The sequence below is a fragment of the Uloborus diversus genome, chromosome 1 (genome assembly GCF_026930045.1).
Source record: "Uloborus diversus isolate 005 chromosome 1, Udiv.v.3.1, whole genome shotgun sequence".
In the NCBI taxonomy this organism is placed as follows: domain Eukaryota; kingdom Metazoa; phylum Arthropoda; class Arachnida; order Araneae; family Uloboridae; genus Uloborus; species Uloborus diversus.
The window spans coordinates 232,478,408-232,495,621 of NC_072731.1; the positions used below are offsets into that span (position 1 = coordinate 232,478,408).

Genomic DNA, 17,214 nt, shown 5'->3' on the forward strand with positions numbered 1-17,214 from the left:
TCAATCCGAAATGATTGTATCAGAAAATACGTTTTGTCCAAAATATTTGCGATTTGTAAACACCTATCGAAGGAATCTTTTAAAACCTTCTAAGCGTGTTATTCAAAGTCATTTTCCCCCGATTATTGAACAAAAGAAAAAAACATCTATATGAAACGAAATATCATTCAATCTTTAATTGTGTGAATGAAAAGTCTTGCTGTACAAACTTTTTTCTTTTCGCATTCGTTTCTGAGCGTGTCGCATAATTCCGTAAAACAGAAGAAAAAAATTCTTCAATGTTTAAACAAAGCTAAATTGAAGATGTGTTAAAAGAATTCAACTCTTTTAAATTTCCTCATTTGTCTTAAAATCAAAGCAATCAGCAAGCAAGCTTTAATTCTCGAATCATTATAAGAACAAAGAAAAGGGGACACATGTGAATATGATATGTTTTGCTAAGACAACTTAAGGTTAAAAATCTTAAATTTTTGAATGATGACGGTATTGCACATGAAATCGTTTTTCCTATGTAAAAACAGGATTTTTCACTGCTATAGAATATTTTTATAGTTTTAATTCAAAAAAAAAAAAAAAAACGCTCTTCCAAGTCTAAAGCTAACCTTTTCGATGCTATTGCGCTGCTATGGCAAGCAACATTTCCAAGCACTGAGTTGAAATCAAAGCACATCAAAGAATCATTCCACCGTCACGTGTGGGACAAAAATACGCTTTAATTTTATAAACATTTCGTCATATCTCTTAATATTTTAATGAAACAATGGCAAGCATTTTTTTTTTAATCTTTACATTTGATACGATACTCCTGACACAATTATATTTTTATTATACAATTTTGTTACTTAAATAAAATTTATTTACATGCGTTACGTGCGGGACACCCAGAGTCAACCTCTGGTAACTTATGAATTAGCTAATATTTTTGTTCTATTAATACAGCAATGGCGATACAAATGGTAGATTTTGAAAGCTATGGTTCCGAAGTAAAGGAAACATATTTCATTAGTTTAGAAATAAAAGTCTTTAAACCATTGAAAAAAATATGTATATGCACATTCCATTGAAAAGGGTCATTTTGTCCCGCACGTGACGGTTCCTATATTTCATAAAAAAGAAATCATTTTTGAAGAAAGTTTTTGCTTAAGAAGTAACACACGCATTTGTGATTTCTTTCGCAACAAAATTTTGTTCATCATCCATTCAAATGATTGTTTTTTATGAAATATATTAAGCGTCACGTGCGGGACAAAATAACCATTTTCCGTGGAATGGCCCGAAATCTTTTTTAAATGTGAAAGAAAGTTCATTTGCTGTGCTAGAGAGAATTTTTATTGTCTGATCTTTAAAAAAAACTTCCTTCTAATTCTAAAACTAATATCAGTCTGTACAAAATGCATGTCATTTCACTTCCTAGTGGACAAGGTGAAATTAAAAGTGTGTTTCTCTCAGTCCAAAGAGGTCACAGAAAATAAAATATTTCGCAAATTAGAGCTTACTAAAGTCCTGAAACTATAGACATACTACAAAATAAAGATGTACAAACACCTGACAGCCTAATACAAAGTTAGCACGAAAGAATAACTAGATTTTAAAAATATATTTTTTTAAAATTGTTGTATATATTAAATCAGTTGATACACGAAATTAAGAAAGAATAGACAAAGTTCGTTTGTTTTTCAGCAACAATTGTTCAATCTGTGAGTCGTTCGTTATATGACAAATAGCTAATCTTTAATTCAATTTTTCTTTCTACACGCCATGTGATTTGATTTTATGGAGTGATGTCAAGGATAATTTACTTATAATTAGATACCGAAAACTCGATGAGAAGTTCAAGAGTATCTTTAAAACTATGTACCATTGATAAGATGCTACCACGAACTTGTGCAGCATTAAAAATCATTGGAAGTGTGATAATACAAAATAAGTGGAAAAAACAGGATTATACATTAGATATTTTTTGTGTAACAAGAGTATTAACTATTTTAATATGTATAATAGTTTTGAAACTATCTTTTTTTAAATTCTGTCATTCTTTTGTGTCAACCCTATGTATTTACTGTGCCCCTGCATGCATAGATGTTTTCTAATATAATTCTTGCAGTTAATCAAACAGGAATAAAATTACTGGGGAGAAGTAAACGATGTTGAAATATAAACTAAATAACGAATTCGTTCATATTTTAAACAAAACGTCAAATGCTTCTTCGTCAGCAATCTACTATCATCAATAAATACATGCATTCATATTTTCTACAAGCAACACTGGAAATCCACTATTCATTTTCATTGGCATAAAATAACAATAAAACTTGCCTTGTTAGCATTGTTCGTTTTCTACTCGAGGCAAAGAACTATCTCTTAACAAGGCATTCTATGTTGGATTCTAAAAATGTTCGATTTCTATCATATTTAATGTAGCTCTCCAGTATTATGCTGATAGATATTTGCTGCGAAGTTCTCGCGTAGAAACTAGACAAGAGGCAAATGTATCGAGAGAGTTCTCTTTCTGTTTCACTTCTTTGTGAAGTGCAGTAGTTAAATATTGAAGTTTAAAGAAAAAGGAATGCTAAAATTACTCATTAGCATATATAATTTTTAATGAAATCTTTATGTAAAATGTGTCATTTTTAGCATTGCTATGATCAGGTTCCAACTGATTCAGTTCTTAACAGCTATTAGAATCAACCCTGCAAAGTAAAAACAAGAAATAACGTATAATTGCACAAAAATTGCAGTTATCTACAATTTCTGCGGTATTATGCGCGGTTTTTTTTTTTTTTTAAGTATTCGAACGGAAAATGCGAAGAAGAACAATATGTAAATTGCCTACGTGGCGTATTTTTTTTACAGTTATATGAATAGACTCTAGAGTTGGAAATTGGTTCGATAGTCGATGGAGGAATGGAGTGAATGATGTAATGCCAGATCAGATGTATAATTTTAGTTTATTGATCAACTCAGTGAGCTTACCTTTAAGTTTACAGTGTAATATAAACCAATAAATGGTTTTTTTTATCTTAATATCTCCTGCTCTTCCACTCTGTTATCACCAATTTCTTATTTTAAACTTTTCTTGCACGAAGATATTTTTTCAACTTTAAGCATGCGAAGTCTTTAATTTATAATGTTAAATGATTCAGAAACTGCAGTTTCGCCCTCATTTAAGGGAATGGCTGTAACAGAGCTAAAAGAAAGAAACATGAAATAAAAGCTGACTATATCTTAACAATGGAAGCTAAAAATATTTTATCAGTGCAGCGAAATGTATACAAACATGGTGCGGCTCCACATCAATAAATGCATACACAAACTTGGATATAAAGGTGTACATTACTGCTTCATAGGCGGAATTGAGGTAGAATTGCAAATGTATCAGTTACAACAACCAGATACTTTTGAGGGGGATGCATACCACGTTTGCAAACTTTTCACCCGTGTAATAAAATATTTTTCTCTACCCGTGTTCTACTCAACTTCTATATCCGGTTTCTTGCCTTCAGGTTCTGTTTTAGCTAGTCCAAATCCAAACTGATGAGCCCGAAACGAGGGTGAAACTGCAATGTCTGTCTGCTGTGACTGAGCTGTTCAGTATATGCTAGCAAGGGAACTAGAGTTTAAGGAGGAAGGGGGTTTTTCGATAGTTTCTTTTGATGTCATCTAAATTGATGACTTTGATATTGTAAGAAAACCAGATTTGTGTTCTTGTTCGAACTTTAACTATTTTCTTGTAGTCATTGTTGTCTTTCTAATGTTTCTTTCCATCTGTTCAGCGAGATGCCGCCAGTTGCCTGATAAACCGAAGCATGGACTAGTTATTGCACCTAAAACTGACCATGGTATGAAAGCCTTATTTCTTTGCAAAGATGGCTATCAGCTAGTCGGATCGAATGTCACCGAGTGCCATTACGGAGAATGGAAAAACAAAACTCCGATCTGCAAAGAGAGTGAGTTTCCTTAATCTAAACATTCTGTATAATTTTAAATTCATACAACGGTTTTCAGGTTTTGAATTTTATGTTTTCACCCTAATTCTTATGTAGTTACTCTCCCTTGGAGATGTTTGTGAATGTCTTGTTAAAATTACAAGACTAAAACAGATATAACAGTTGTTCAAAAGTAGCCTTTGGGGATGAATTCAAAATGAAAATAAAACAGAGAGAAATAATCAGAGGTACATCAAGGGTAAAACGAGGATTTTATGATTGCATAGTCCTTCTAATGCATTCAAACTCGAGTAGATCCAACTATTTTAAGTTTTACTAATTAAGTTTTACTAAATGGGTTGCTTTAGTTAAAAACTCAACAATAAATGAATGGGTTTCTAGAAGAAAGGCATATTTTACAGCAGAAGAAGGACATATGCTACAGTTGATATTCATTAATATTTAGTCATTCCTGTCCTAGAAGAAGGGCATATGTTACAAATTAAAAACAAAATTTTTAATTTGTGAGATATGCCCTTCTTCTAGGGACTTATGCAGGTTTTGAATTTCAACAATATTTATTTTTGTAGCGTTTGACGAGTAAGTTAAGCGTTTTGCTGTTTTGACAAGTTTGGCGAAAATTCTTGAAAATGAGCCCAGATATACTTATGATGAGAAAAACCACCCTTATCACTCTATCCGGGATTCTGTTACTTTTCGTATTTTGTATAAAAGTAGATATTTTTCCGCTGAGATTTAACCTTTAACTTTTATTGGACTTACTTCATATAACGCTTTACCACTATATCTTACGCTGCTTACTTGTAAAAATGATTTATATAAATCTTTGCTACATTTTGATCTTGCATCTTAACTAAAACTCATTTTTCTTAGATTAACCTATTTGTTTCTTAATGCGAAACTCCTGTTATCTAATCCTTTGCTACTTTTTAACCCTGCCATCTTAACTAAAACTCTTTTTTATTAGATTAACATATTTTTTGCGAAATCATAACTGCGAAAAGATTTATGTGATACGACGAATTTGGGTTGTAAAAGTTATTTTCAATTTCCTTTTTTTCCTTCACATATTTTTCTTTCTTAATATAAGTGTTAGCCATCAGAAGAATGCAGTTTATTTGGAAAACGAATACTTGTGTACGAAAATTCAATCCGCGTGAGAATTTTATTCAAAGATGCTGTCAGTTATTATTTTCAGTTACAAGTGATGTGTCAAGAATGCTCTTCTACTTTAAATAATTACATTTACTTACAATTACTACAGAACTGAAATGTATTAAAATTTCACTTGAGATTGCTAAGAGGAACAATTTGAATATATGTATTCCCAGCGTAGAGATCGTAACCATGACAACATGCTAGTAACAACGACCACGCTCAACTGTAGTCAAAAAATATGGAAGATATAAGCAGATTCGATTCGACTTCCATAATGAATAGTTGCTTTGCTCTCGGTGGAGAATTTTGTAAATAATATCTGTTAAATAAATGTGTTTTTAAATAGGTGCATTGAACTTTTATTTGATTTGGAGTGCGAAATTGTTTAAATAGAAGACAAAAAAAAATGTATAGCTTCAAACAAGAGTTTTAAGCTTTTCCTACCTCAACAATGAAGGTTTGGATTTTAAGTCTGATTTGTAAATAAAAATGAATGTAGAGATTTTTGTAATATTTTTTTTAAAAAGTTACACAGAGCATTGCTTTAAAATAGGTTATAGTATAATAAGTTTGGAACTCAGGGCCGAATCTTTTAAATTTGGTGTAGAAAGGAAAGTTGATTCATCTTATGTGCATTAGAACAATGCTAGACCCAATTTAAAAAAATCATGCTCTATTTAGAAACTACAGCACATATTACAGTAAGTGCTATAATTTGATTTCATTAAAGAAGAAATCCATACTGTGAGTCTAGCAAGTGTAATCATGTAATTGTAACAATGTTTCTAATTTCAGTTATGAAAACAAAGGTGAAAGAATGCCGTTTTCCAAATTCTTAAACTTGAATAACTTCTTAAAAATAAAGTTACGAAATTTCTTTAAAGGCGTTATTGTTTACTGTCTAACAGGTTTGAGATTCATTTATCGATCCGTCTTTACTCCAAAACTTTATATATTTTAATTATTCTTCTAGTAAGAAATTTAATGTTAATATGCAGAATAATATAATTTTTTTTTCGTCCGTAGATCTAAAAACCATTATTGTATTATGCTTCTTAATTAATTCAGTAAAGCAATTTCTTAATTTATTTATTTTGGAAATTCCAAATGTTCTTACCGCTCTCAATTTTTCTTTTTCCCACGGAAATATTTTCAACACATCCTAGACTTTCCCATCGATTAAAACTGACATCTGAAATTGTTCTAAATTGCACATTTGCTTTTTCTCCTTTTTAATGCTGCTAATTATCAGAATAACTTCTCACATTTTCAAATTACTAATGACTTTCTTGAAAATGATTTTTGTTTGGAATAATATTTTCATTTAATTACTGGGAAACTATCTTCTTTTTCTCCAAATTCCATTGTGCTAAATTCCTAAGTCTTTGTATCCTGAAAGTGATTAAAAGAACTGGCCATTCTTATTATACAAAAGATAATTCAAAGACTACTTGTTTTTATGCATAAAAATACATTCAAATGTTTTTAAAAATTGTTGCAAAATGAGAAGCAAAAATAAATTTTAGTTTAAATAAAAATACTCTTGATTAGGGCTTGAATGGTGATTTTACACGTGATTTAATTCCAGCGAAATGTATTTCTTACGAGAAGCAGAAAACAACTAAAGAAAATTGTCAGATTCAATGCTTGGCTGAGATAATACGACTAGAATTCATCGAACTTGAAACTCTCCTTCTTTTGATTATTTACTAAGGCTATTTCATGCATTCTTTCACTTCAGTATTTTATTTTTTCTGCAGTAATTTCAGAAAATAATGGCAGAAATGTTACATTCTTTGAAAATGTTATCTAATAAATCACATTATTTCTCTAAAAACTTCATGAATTGTATTTTCAACAAATCATGTCGATGAGATGCAAATCGCATTATTAGGTTTCCTGTAGTTGGCAACAAACAAAAAAAGGTGTCGAAAATCTGATAAAATAAAGATTATTTTCTCAAATAAGGACAAAAGTTTAGTATCAATAAACATTGTGCAATATAAAAACATTATTTTCTGTTTTTCAGTATGGCTATTAAATACTGACTCGGTCAAAGATGAAAAATTCTAAACGAGCCTACTTTCCCATCTACCAATATCGACTTTCTAGTATCTCATCAATATTCTCAAAATTAGCTAAAATCGCAAATTATTTCAAACATGACTTTTTAACACCTGTCCATTTTAACCATTTTAAGCTGATTATTAGAAATAAAATATGCCTTGCTCATATAAAGAAATATATGCGTAAAAAATAAATAAACGAGCAAATAAAGTAGTAGCACCTATTAAATAAAGCAGCTGGTATATTGTTTTCCATTAAAAAATCTTTAATCGCTTTCAAAAAGAATGAAAAACAAACTCATTAAAAGAAATAAATTATATATTTGAAAAATCGCTTGTTTTTTCCCCTATTGCCGAAAAAATAAAAATAATAAAAATGTACTTTCAAAAATAAATAAAATAGAATGTCAACTTAAAGAAAAAATTTTCATTCTCACAAAAAAAAAATCGTATGCGCGAATTTCTCGGCCAAAACTTGAATACATAAATTAATACTTTAGAGTGAAAATAAAAATAAATCATATCAACAATAATTGTCTTACAATAAATACCTGCAATAGCTGTGGAGTCAATCAACTTCTTTTTTGTTCAAAGGAGTCAAAGTCGGGAGTCGAAGGTTTTTAATTCAAAGACTCGGATGCGGAATCGGTCATTTTCTTTAAAGTCCGTAACTCTGGCAATGTTTGCGGTGTCGGAGTTGAATTTATTTCGGGATAAAGAAGTCGGAGTAAGGGGCCGAAGACTTTAAACTTCCATGAGTCATTTTTCCTCCGTGTCTAAAGTTTTGACAAAGCTTAGGGGTCAGAGTCGAGGAGTCGGAGTCTGACTAATTTTCGTGTACGAGAGTCAGAGTCAGAGTCGACACCCTGAAATTATGAGTCTGAGTGGAGAGTTGGTCATCAAGAGTTATTTCCAACTAAATTTTTTTGAAGCAAATCCGCCTTTAAGTTCGGAATCTTGACTCTCTACATTGACTTTTAGTTCCCCCGTAGACGCTAATGTTAAATGATTTGAACTGTTCAAAATTGAACTTAAAGTTGTTCAAATCAAAAAGATATTTTCTATACATGGTTCTTCATCAAGAGATTTTACTAACAAAGTTTGTTTGAAGTAAATCCGCCTCTAAGTGTGGGATTTATTTGCCTTGAGTTTCCCCGTAGACGCTAATGTTAAGTTTTTTTGAACTGTTCAAAATTGAACAAAAAATTGTTGAAATCAAAAAATGGAATATGAGAATGTGGTGTCCTAGCCGATGACTATTCATTCAAAAGCCATTGGAAGGGGGGGGGGCAGAAATTTTTAATTTTTAAATTTTTAATTTTTCGATATTTAATCTTTTTATTTATTTTTAAGATGCATTAAGCGTTCTTTATGCCTTTTTCTTCCTTTTCTAAATTTTACTAGGAAAGTATTCTTACTTTTACTGGGAAAAAAAAGGTTAAAAAACGACCCTGATTGCCAACTTAGTATTTACTGGTGAGATGAACTTCGCCTGTTAGAGCTCGTATAAAATGTAAAAACAGTTAAAATATTTTTTTAGATGGCATGGAGAACAGGGAAAAGGAAAGATAATCGCAATCAGTAAAATTTGCTAATCGTAAAAGCAGTATGAGGAGGAAAAATTAAAAATTCCTTTAAAAGCTTTTCTTATATACTACAAGAAGTTCCGTCTAGAACTATACGAGCCTACTTTCCCGTATACCCATACTACTTTCTAGTACCTGATCAATATTTTCAAAAATAGCTAAAATCGCAAATTGTTTCAAACGTATTTTTGCTAATTTCTAGGAATAAAGTACTCCTCACACATCTAAAAAATTAGATGCGTAAAAAAAAGCAACACCTTTTAAACAAAGCAGCTAATACACTTTTTTTCCCTTAAAAAAATTCTTTAACAACTTCGAAAACGAAAAAATAATAATTAAAATTAATAAGCTTATTAAAATAAATACATCATATCAAAAAAAAATAGTTTCTTTTTCCCCTGTTGCCAAAAATAATTTCTTAAATGAATTAATGCACTTACCAAAATAAATAAAAACAATAAAATGTCAACTTAAAGAAATACTTTTCATTGTCAAAAAAAAAAAAAATCGTCTGCGCATATCGTTATGTAGAAACATAAATGACTTCGAGTTTATTCGCCGAAAACTGAATACCTAAATTAAAACTTTAGCGTGAAAATAAAAACAAATCATATCAAAAATAATTATTTCACAGTGAAAACCATAGCTGCGGAGTCGGAGCCAATCTCATTTTGGGATAAAGGAGTCAGTCATTTGTCCTCCGTGTATAAATTTTTGCCAAAGCTACGAAGTCGGAGTCGAAGTCGGGGAGTCGGAGCCCGATTAATTGTCGGGCACAGGAGTCGGAGTCAGGTGCCTCTAAATTCTCGGAGTCTGGAGTTTGGCGTCAAGAGCCATTTTCAACAAAATTTGTTTGAAATAAATCCGCCTTCAAGTACGGAATCTACATTGACTTTCAGTTTCCCCGTAGGCGCTAATGTTAAGTTTTTTTGAACTGTTCAAAACAGTTCAAAACAAGAACAAAACAATAGAACAAAAAATAGTTCAAATCAAAAAGTGAAATATGGGAGTGAGGTGTCCTCGCCGAGATCTTACGAACACAAAAAAAGTTTGCTCGAATCGGACTATTAATTCAAAAGTTATTGGGGGGGGGGGGGCAGACCGACGGACCGACATGCATTTTCCCCATCTCATTACTTTCCAGTTTTTACTTTTTCAATATTTATTTAATTATTTTATTTATTTTTGATTTTTTTTTTCGCGACTTTTTAAGATGCATTAAGCCTTCTTTCATGCTTTTTTCTTCTTTTTCTGACTTTTACTGGGAAAGTAGGCTAAAAATGAATATCATGCATTTTGTTTGTTGATAAATAAAAACTGGCAACAGATTAAAAAAATTAAATTATTGGGCTATTCCACCTTCACTTGTGGGACAATCAGAGGCTTAAATTTCACAGATATTTTGCCATATCTCTTTATACTTTAATTAAACAGGGGTAAGCACATTTCATAATCTTTATATTTGATACAGAGATGCTCCTGAAGCAGTTATGTTTTTGTTAAGTAATTTTGTTAGTTAAATTTTAATTTAATTGCATGCATCACGTGCGGGACATCCAAAGGCAACCTCTTCTTATTCATTGTATGAATTAGTTAATATGTTTGCCCTATTAATACAGTAATGGCAAAATAATTTAAAGTTTTTGAAAGCAAAAGTTCCAATGTAAAGGAACATATCTCATTTTTTGAGAAACAATAGTTTAACAGTTGATAAAAATTATGTATCGAGTCATTCCACGAAAAAGTATTCACTTTGTCATCACGTGATAGAGCATATACTTCATTAAAAAATAATAATCTTTAAAGGTGATAGCGAAATATTTTGCCTAAGTTTTTGTTTGTTTTGAATCCAATGCAACAGGAAGAAATGAGTTAAATGCATATACAATAGCTTTGAATTTAGCACATAAATTTGCAAATAATTAAGAACTGTTTTACTTACTTATACACCATCAATTACCCAAAACCAATAGGAAAAACATTATCTAGTTGATTAACGTTAAGATGAAAATTTTAACTTTCCAGATAGATACAGAGAAAAATGCTGCCGTGGGCAGGTAAACGGCAGTATCTGCATAAATGAGTTTTCGAGATATTAGACGAAATGTGTGTTGGATTCAATACCAACAATAGTGAAAAGTTGGAATTAGACATTTTTTTCTCGCCTTTTTACTTTCTTTTACAAAAATTACTTAATTTCCATTTTGCTCACCCCTGAATGAATGTTAAGTTTTTTTTTTTCTCCGACTCGCCCACACGTGGATAAGTGCCTAAGAACGTATAGACAAGCGAAATAATCATTTTGACAATTTCCGAGTCAATTAGAACGAGTTTCCACGTGACGTCTGTATGTACGTATGTATGTGCGTATGTATGTCGCATAACTCAAGAACGTAATGTCATAGAAAGTTGAAATTTGGTACGTGGACTCCTAGTGGAGTCTAGTTGTGCATCTCCCTTTTTGGTTGCATTCGGATGCTCCAAAGGGGGCTTTTTGCCCCTTTTTTGGGGGGGAAACATAGTTAATTTCGATGTAAACTCAAGTGGTGCTATAATTTGGCGGACACTTGGCGATATATCGCCAGTCTTTTGGTAGCCAAGTTTTTTCACCAACTTGGTGACAAATTTGGCCATTTTTTGAGCAATCACGATTGCTAATTGCTTTCATTTGACTGTTTTTGGCGTTCCCTTGATTTTTCCCAGCGCCACCCTCCACACCATCACCGTCGACGGGCGCCTCACGATGCTGCTCCCATAGCGAAAGCCGTCTCCGGTTGCATCCATGTCCTACACACACGCGCATACATACACAACTACACACACACACGCACACACACAAACACATGCACACACGCATACATACAGACACCTACACATACACACACACAAAAACATATTCACAACTACTCACACATTCATGCCAGAACACAGACACAAACACATATGCCTACATACACATACCCCCCCCCCCGCACACACACACTCATACACACTTATGCCAGCACACAGACACAAACACACATGCCTACACACACATACACATACCCCCTACACACAAACACACACCCCTACACACACACACACTCGTGATTGCGAAAAACATAATTTGAATTCAAGATGTCAAAATTCAAATTAATTTTATTTTACTTTATTTTTAAATCTGGTTTTAATTTGGTCACTGTTGGTGATATTTAGAAAGTAAGCTATTGAATCACATTAAAACTCCCAATAATGAGAAAATGACATTAAATTGGAGTAAAAGGAAGTCATGTGATGCACACATCAGCTCGTTTTTCAAAAGAAGCCAAATAAGCAAGCTTGTATAATAAAGCTAAGGTACAACAGATGACAAAAAAGCAAAAAAAATGAAAAATGAAAAATTTGCAGTTACTGCTTTTTAACTGCTCGCAGTAGAATAGTCGTCACTATTGCTATTTCTGGCATCAAAAGTTATGAAATACAATAAACCTTGTTCATCTAGCCTAATAGAAGCGAAAATACCTTCTAGAAAATAAGAATGAAATCATAATTGGCAAAGTAGTTGGAAAATTTTTATATATTGAATTGTTCGCATTGCGCTAAAAGTATTTCCCTACTTTTGAGATAAAACTGAAGAATGGGTCATTTTCATTCTTAGAGGTAGAAGATTTACGCTTCAACCATCCAATTGTATAAATAGTCTCTTCTAAATTACCCGTGCTATCTTTTGAGTTGGAAGATACAGTGGAGCCCGCTTATTACAATATCGGTTAAAGGAATATCCCGTTTAATATAATACATTTTCAATGTACCTAGCCATAGTAGCTTGTTATTTTGGCCCCGGTTAATGGGATATCCGGCCTATTACAATATTTTTTGAGGCAAAATGGCTATTCCATTAAACGAGTTCGACTGTTAAGTTCTTAGCTTCTCATTTTTTCAAAATAAAAATGCATACATGTGTTTTGATCATTCACGTGTTAAAATTAGATTAACTATCACAAATACAATGCTGGTAAAAAAAATTGCATCACCCTCGCAGTTTCACAACAATGGGATTATGTGAGAAGTTTTGGTCGACCGATTAACGATGAATGTATGTGAAATTCTGCAAAACTTATGAAATACACATTTATCAGCAGAAATCCAATAATTGTTTACGTAGATCGGATCTGTTTCCGGGCCATGGCAAACTGCAGACCAGATGCTCATTTTTCCATTTCTGAACCTGCGTGCGACTTTAGAGAAAGAAAATTACTTAACCCCATGTCAATTCAAGTCCAATGGCAGGATAAAGGTTTTTAAATTGTTACTTAGCAGTTTTGCCCAATGGCTCTTAGCAGAATCATCCTGGAAAATGACGTTTGGAACTGAAGTAAAGTGATCCCGGATAGCAGGAAGCAATTTCTCCTCCAAGATGCCAATATACACCTGAGCGATTATCGTTCCTTGCACAAAGTAAAGCCCACCTACTCCTTGATTAGAAATGCATCCCCAAATCATACGGGATGCTTGACTGTGTGTTGAATGCAGTCGGGATGATATTCCTCTCCTTTGCGGCGCGGGTGATGCATTTTTTTTTTTTTACCACCACTGTAATAATATTTTTTTTTAATTTAAAATACGAAACGCAACATTATAAGAAAAAAAAGACTTTTTTTTTAAGTTACATGGAGTAAAACATCTAATCTTTGTGTAAAATGATGCGCTAAATTCAAATATGCAAACAGTTTTCTCCATCAGCCACAGATTTTTTGTAACACTGGACTGAAGTTTGAGAGAAATGCGCATATTTACATGCATGACAAAAATTAAAATAGTGACCAAATACTTAGCTATTATTTATTCATCCCTCTGAAGCGTCTAGCATTAATAAACAAAATTTATTCACTTGCACAATGGGGGCTTCTGCGAAGATACGTTTTTTAGCTTTAATTAAATAATGTGTAGAAATTCTGGTTTTAAGTATTCAAACTCAGCACCATTGTGGCAAAGTTTTTACAAAGTTTTTGAAAAGGCCTAATTTAATATGAAAGATCAGTAGAATAACAGGTACAGTCTCTTTTTTTTTTCATTCTTCCTGCCATTGTTATCCCATTCGCATAGGAGAAAACAGTATTGTATTAATAAAATTTAGCAGTTAATAAAAAAATTTTAATTTAATTTTTGGGCAGAAATAATGGTCCCGTGTTATGTGTTGTACTAAATTTTATCTAAAGACTAAGACTACAAATCTCCATTTGTTTCCATCGTTTTCGACTGAATATTCTAGTGATGCCGAAGGCAACATGTTTCAATCCTGCAATAGTATATCTTTTAAACTATTTTCGAAAGAGTTAATACTAAAGCTCATCTGTTTAATATTAAAATACAAACATATCTATTACAGAGCCAATACTATTACAGTATACTAAAGTTTAGAGTAAACTCGATGAATGTTTTACGTTTGCATCTTTACATAGTATAAAATGAAGTCTTCAAAAAGCGTCTGTGTGTTTGAACTCGCAAAACTCGAGAACTACCCTGCCGATTTCGCTGAAATTTTCAGCTTGTTCCTTTAAGTCCTGAAAAAGTTTGCAGACCAGTTCGAAAAAAATTCGATGAATAATTCTTTTTTCATTCCAATTTAGGCCCAATTTTCACATAAATTCCCGAATTTAGGAATGAAAAATTACTTGCACATATAATATTACATATAATATTAATAATTATATAAAGAGTAGAATTTTCTGCGTTCTGCGCAATTTGTGTCAATGATTTAACTTACTTACGACCGGAGTTATTTGCTTTATTAGCTCGAATTTTTTTAGGCTCAGCTGAAATTTAGGCACTACTTTCTTCATTAAAAACATCAATAAAAAGTGAAGGAACTGTCCCGCAGTTTTCTTTTTGACAACATTGGAAAAAGTGACATTTTTTACTCGATCTCTCTCTACCTTCGGTCGAAAAACTAAGCTTCTATCTCCAAAAGAAAAATTACTTACGAGCCTTTTTAAATCAAGCTCGAATAGTCTCATCTGCAATCAAGTTGTTAACCATTTTATTTCAGAGTTTCCACGGTTACGTTTTTTGAATCCATTGTTTCTTTCCCTCTTTCTCTTAAACTTATTTTGTTTTGTGCTTCCATGGTTACGCTTTGTAAATCAATCTTTCAAATTTTATTTTCTTAAAAGTATTTTAATATCTGTGTCACCATTGTTTGGAAGGGAAATTTTGCATGATATTTTGTTTTCTTTTATTTAAGTTTGATTGTTGAATATACGTCACTTGACACAATTTTAATTTTCAAGTAGACCGGGAAAAGCCGGACAATGCAGCTAGTTCAAATATAAAAACACAGAAAATGATTCAATTCGGGCAGCGTATATGAAAAATTGAAGGACCATTAAGACGGACTACCTCGTTACAACTGCATTATCAGAAAACCTGGGTATCTATCTCCATATTCCTTGTCTTTATGACAAGATTTTAATTGTTAATTATGAGTTTTTATCATTATGTGACATAGGAAAACGCTGAAAAAATAAATCACTTAAAACCTATGATTACACAAAAACTGTGGGGTAAGGGGAAATTTCTAATTTTACATTCGACATCAGCGTGAAAAATTACCCCCTAAAAAAAATCATAGAAAAATCTAGAAAAACCATATCATCGATTCAAATCATTCATTCAACAAAATTTTTGTTTACCAGTCCATTATTTTTTAACATTACGTGGTATAGGAAAACGTGGTAAAAATAAATCACTTAAAACCTATGAATAAACGAAAACTGTGGGTGATTGGGAAATTCTGAGTGGATATCTGAAATCAGCGTCAAAAATTACCCTAAGAACACTACAAATGTTTCACGTAACAAAACTTTTGTTTACCAGTGTAATTGGTTTGAAAATATAAATGGAAAAGAAATTAAAATGACGCAAACAGTTAACATCAAAAACTTTAATCGCAAATTTAACACTTTCTAATACTTTTTCAAGTCTTTAATTTAAATTATTTTTTCAACATCTTGCATAATAGCATCCTCATATGCATAATTGCCAATGATCGAGTAACGCTCCTGACGTCATCAACAATGAAACTCGCTCCACTGCAGGATAATTTGGTAATATGTTTTGGTAATGTTTAACATGCAGGTAAACATTTTGAATAAAATGGGCTTCTTTTTAAGGAATGCGAAAGTAATAAAGAAAAAGAATGGGCAATAATATTTTATGCTTTGCTTTATTATTTGCATTTCTTACTTTTCGAATTTTGAGAAATGTTTATAAAACATTAAAATGTTCTGGAAAACTATAAAAGTACAGAAAATCTTATTGTATAAGGTAACCAATAAAGTTCTAGCCGTTTTGTATGGTCAAAAAGTATGACTTGCGGATAGTCTATTTTTAGTCCTCGAAGTAATTTCCATCGAAGACCTTCTGCCAACGTGTCTCGCTTTTCTCAATCCCCTTGCCAATAAAATTCGGGGATCTTGGACCTAATAAGTCCGTGAGTTCTTGGCGCATGTCTGCTTCATTCGTAAAGGTTTTTTCACCAAGATTCTGGTCCAAGGAATGAAAGAGGTGATAATCTGTTGACAGAAGATTAGGTGAGTTAGGAGGATGGCACAAAATCTTCCAATCAAGTCGCCGAAACGCATCTATGGCCTCTTGCAAGCGGGTGTTAGCATGTAGGAAGAGCACTTCTTTGCGTCTCACTAGTGATGACCCCTTCCGTTGTGATGCATGTTGCGCTGCACAAGTTCCAATTGCTGCAAGAACATAACCGCAGTGATGATTTGGGACATTGAAAGTAGTTCATGGAAAAGCACTTGGTGACTATCCCACCAGATACAGAGCTTGATCTTGCATGGTGTGTCTTGTGGTGGGAGGGACATTGACTCTTGGTGAGAACCAATGTTTGGACTGCTTGAGAGAGTCATACAAGACTCCCTTTTCGTCACTGATAACAAATCAATCGAGTATGGATGCGCCACAGTTCCAAAAATACAACTACATAGACTACGACTCGTTGGTTCTTATTTTGACACTCCCATTTTTCTTCCCTAGTGTTCAAATCCCGCCCACCAGGTGTTTAAAACACGTGATACACTAATTTTCCTACCTAACATTTTCTCAAACAATGTGATGCACTAATTTGTATACGTATTATCACTTCTTTCAATAGCTAAGTAAAATTGGCGTGAATTTTATTGGGTTACCTTATATTTGTTAAAAAGTAGCAGAATTAGGCATTTCGGTGATTCAACAACGAATGACTCATAAAATGGCCCCACTTAATTCTTACAGGCCATGACAATCGCTGAAACTCATGGCAACAAAGAGGGTGCTACAGGGAACCCCTATTTCCATTACGGAGCTATTGATTGGTGGATTCAGGAGTTCCATTCAGCGCCTCTTGCGGTGAAAATGGGAGACGTCCAATCAAAAATAAACAAACTTTAAATCGTTAGCATTGGTTGGTGGGTACATGAG

The 17,214-nt window shown here is 32.5% G+C and overlaps 1 protein-coding gene across 1 annotated transcript in view; it reads left to right on the forward strand.

Annotated features, from left to right (window-relative positions):
- Positions 1-17,214, forward strand: part of LOC129219273 (sushi, von Willebrand factor type A, EGF and pentraxin domain-containing protein 1-like) — a 370,742-nt gene that overhangs the window by 270,704 nt on the left and 82,824 nt on the right. The window contains exon 10 of the mRNA XM_054853606.1: positions 3,774-3,947. Coding sequence (XP_054709581.1) covers positions 3,774-3,947 — 174 coding nt within the window. The remainder of the gene's footprint in view (positions 1-3,773; positions 3,948-17,214) is intronic.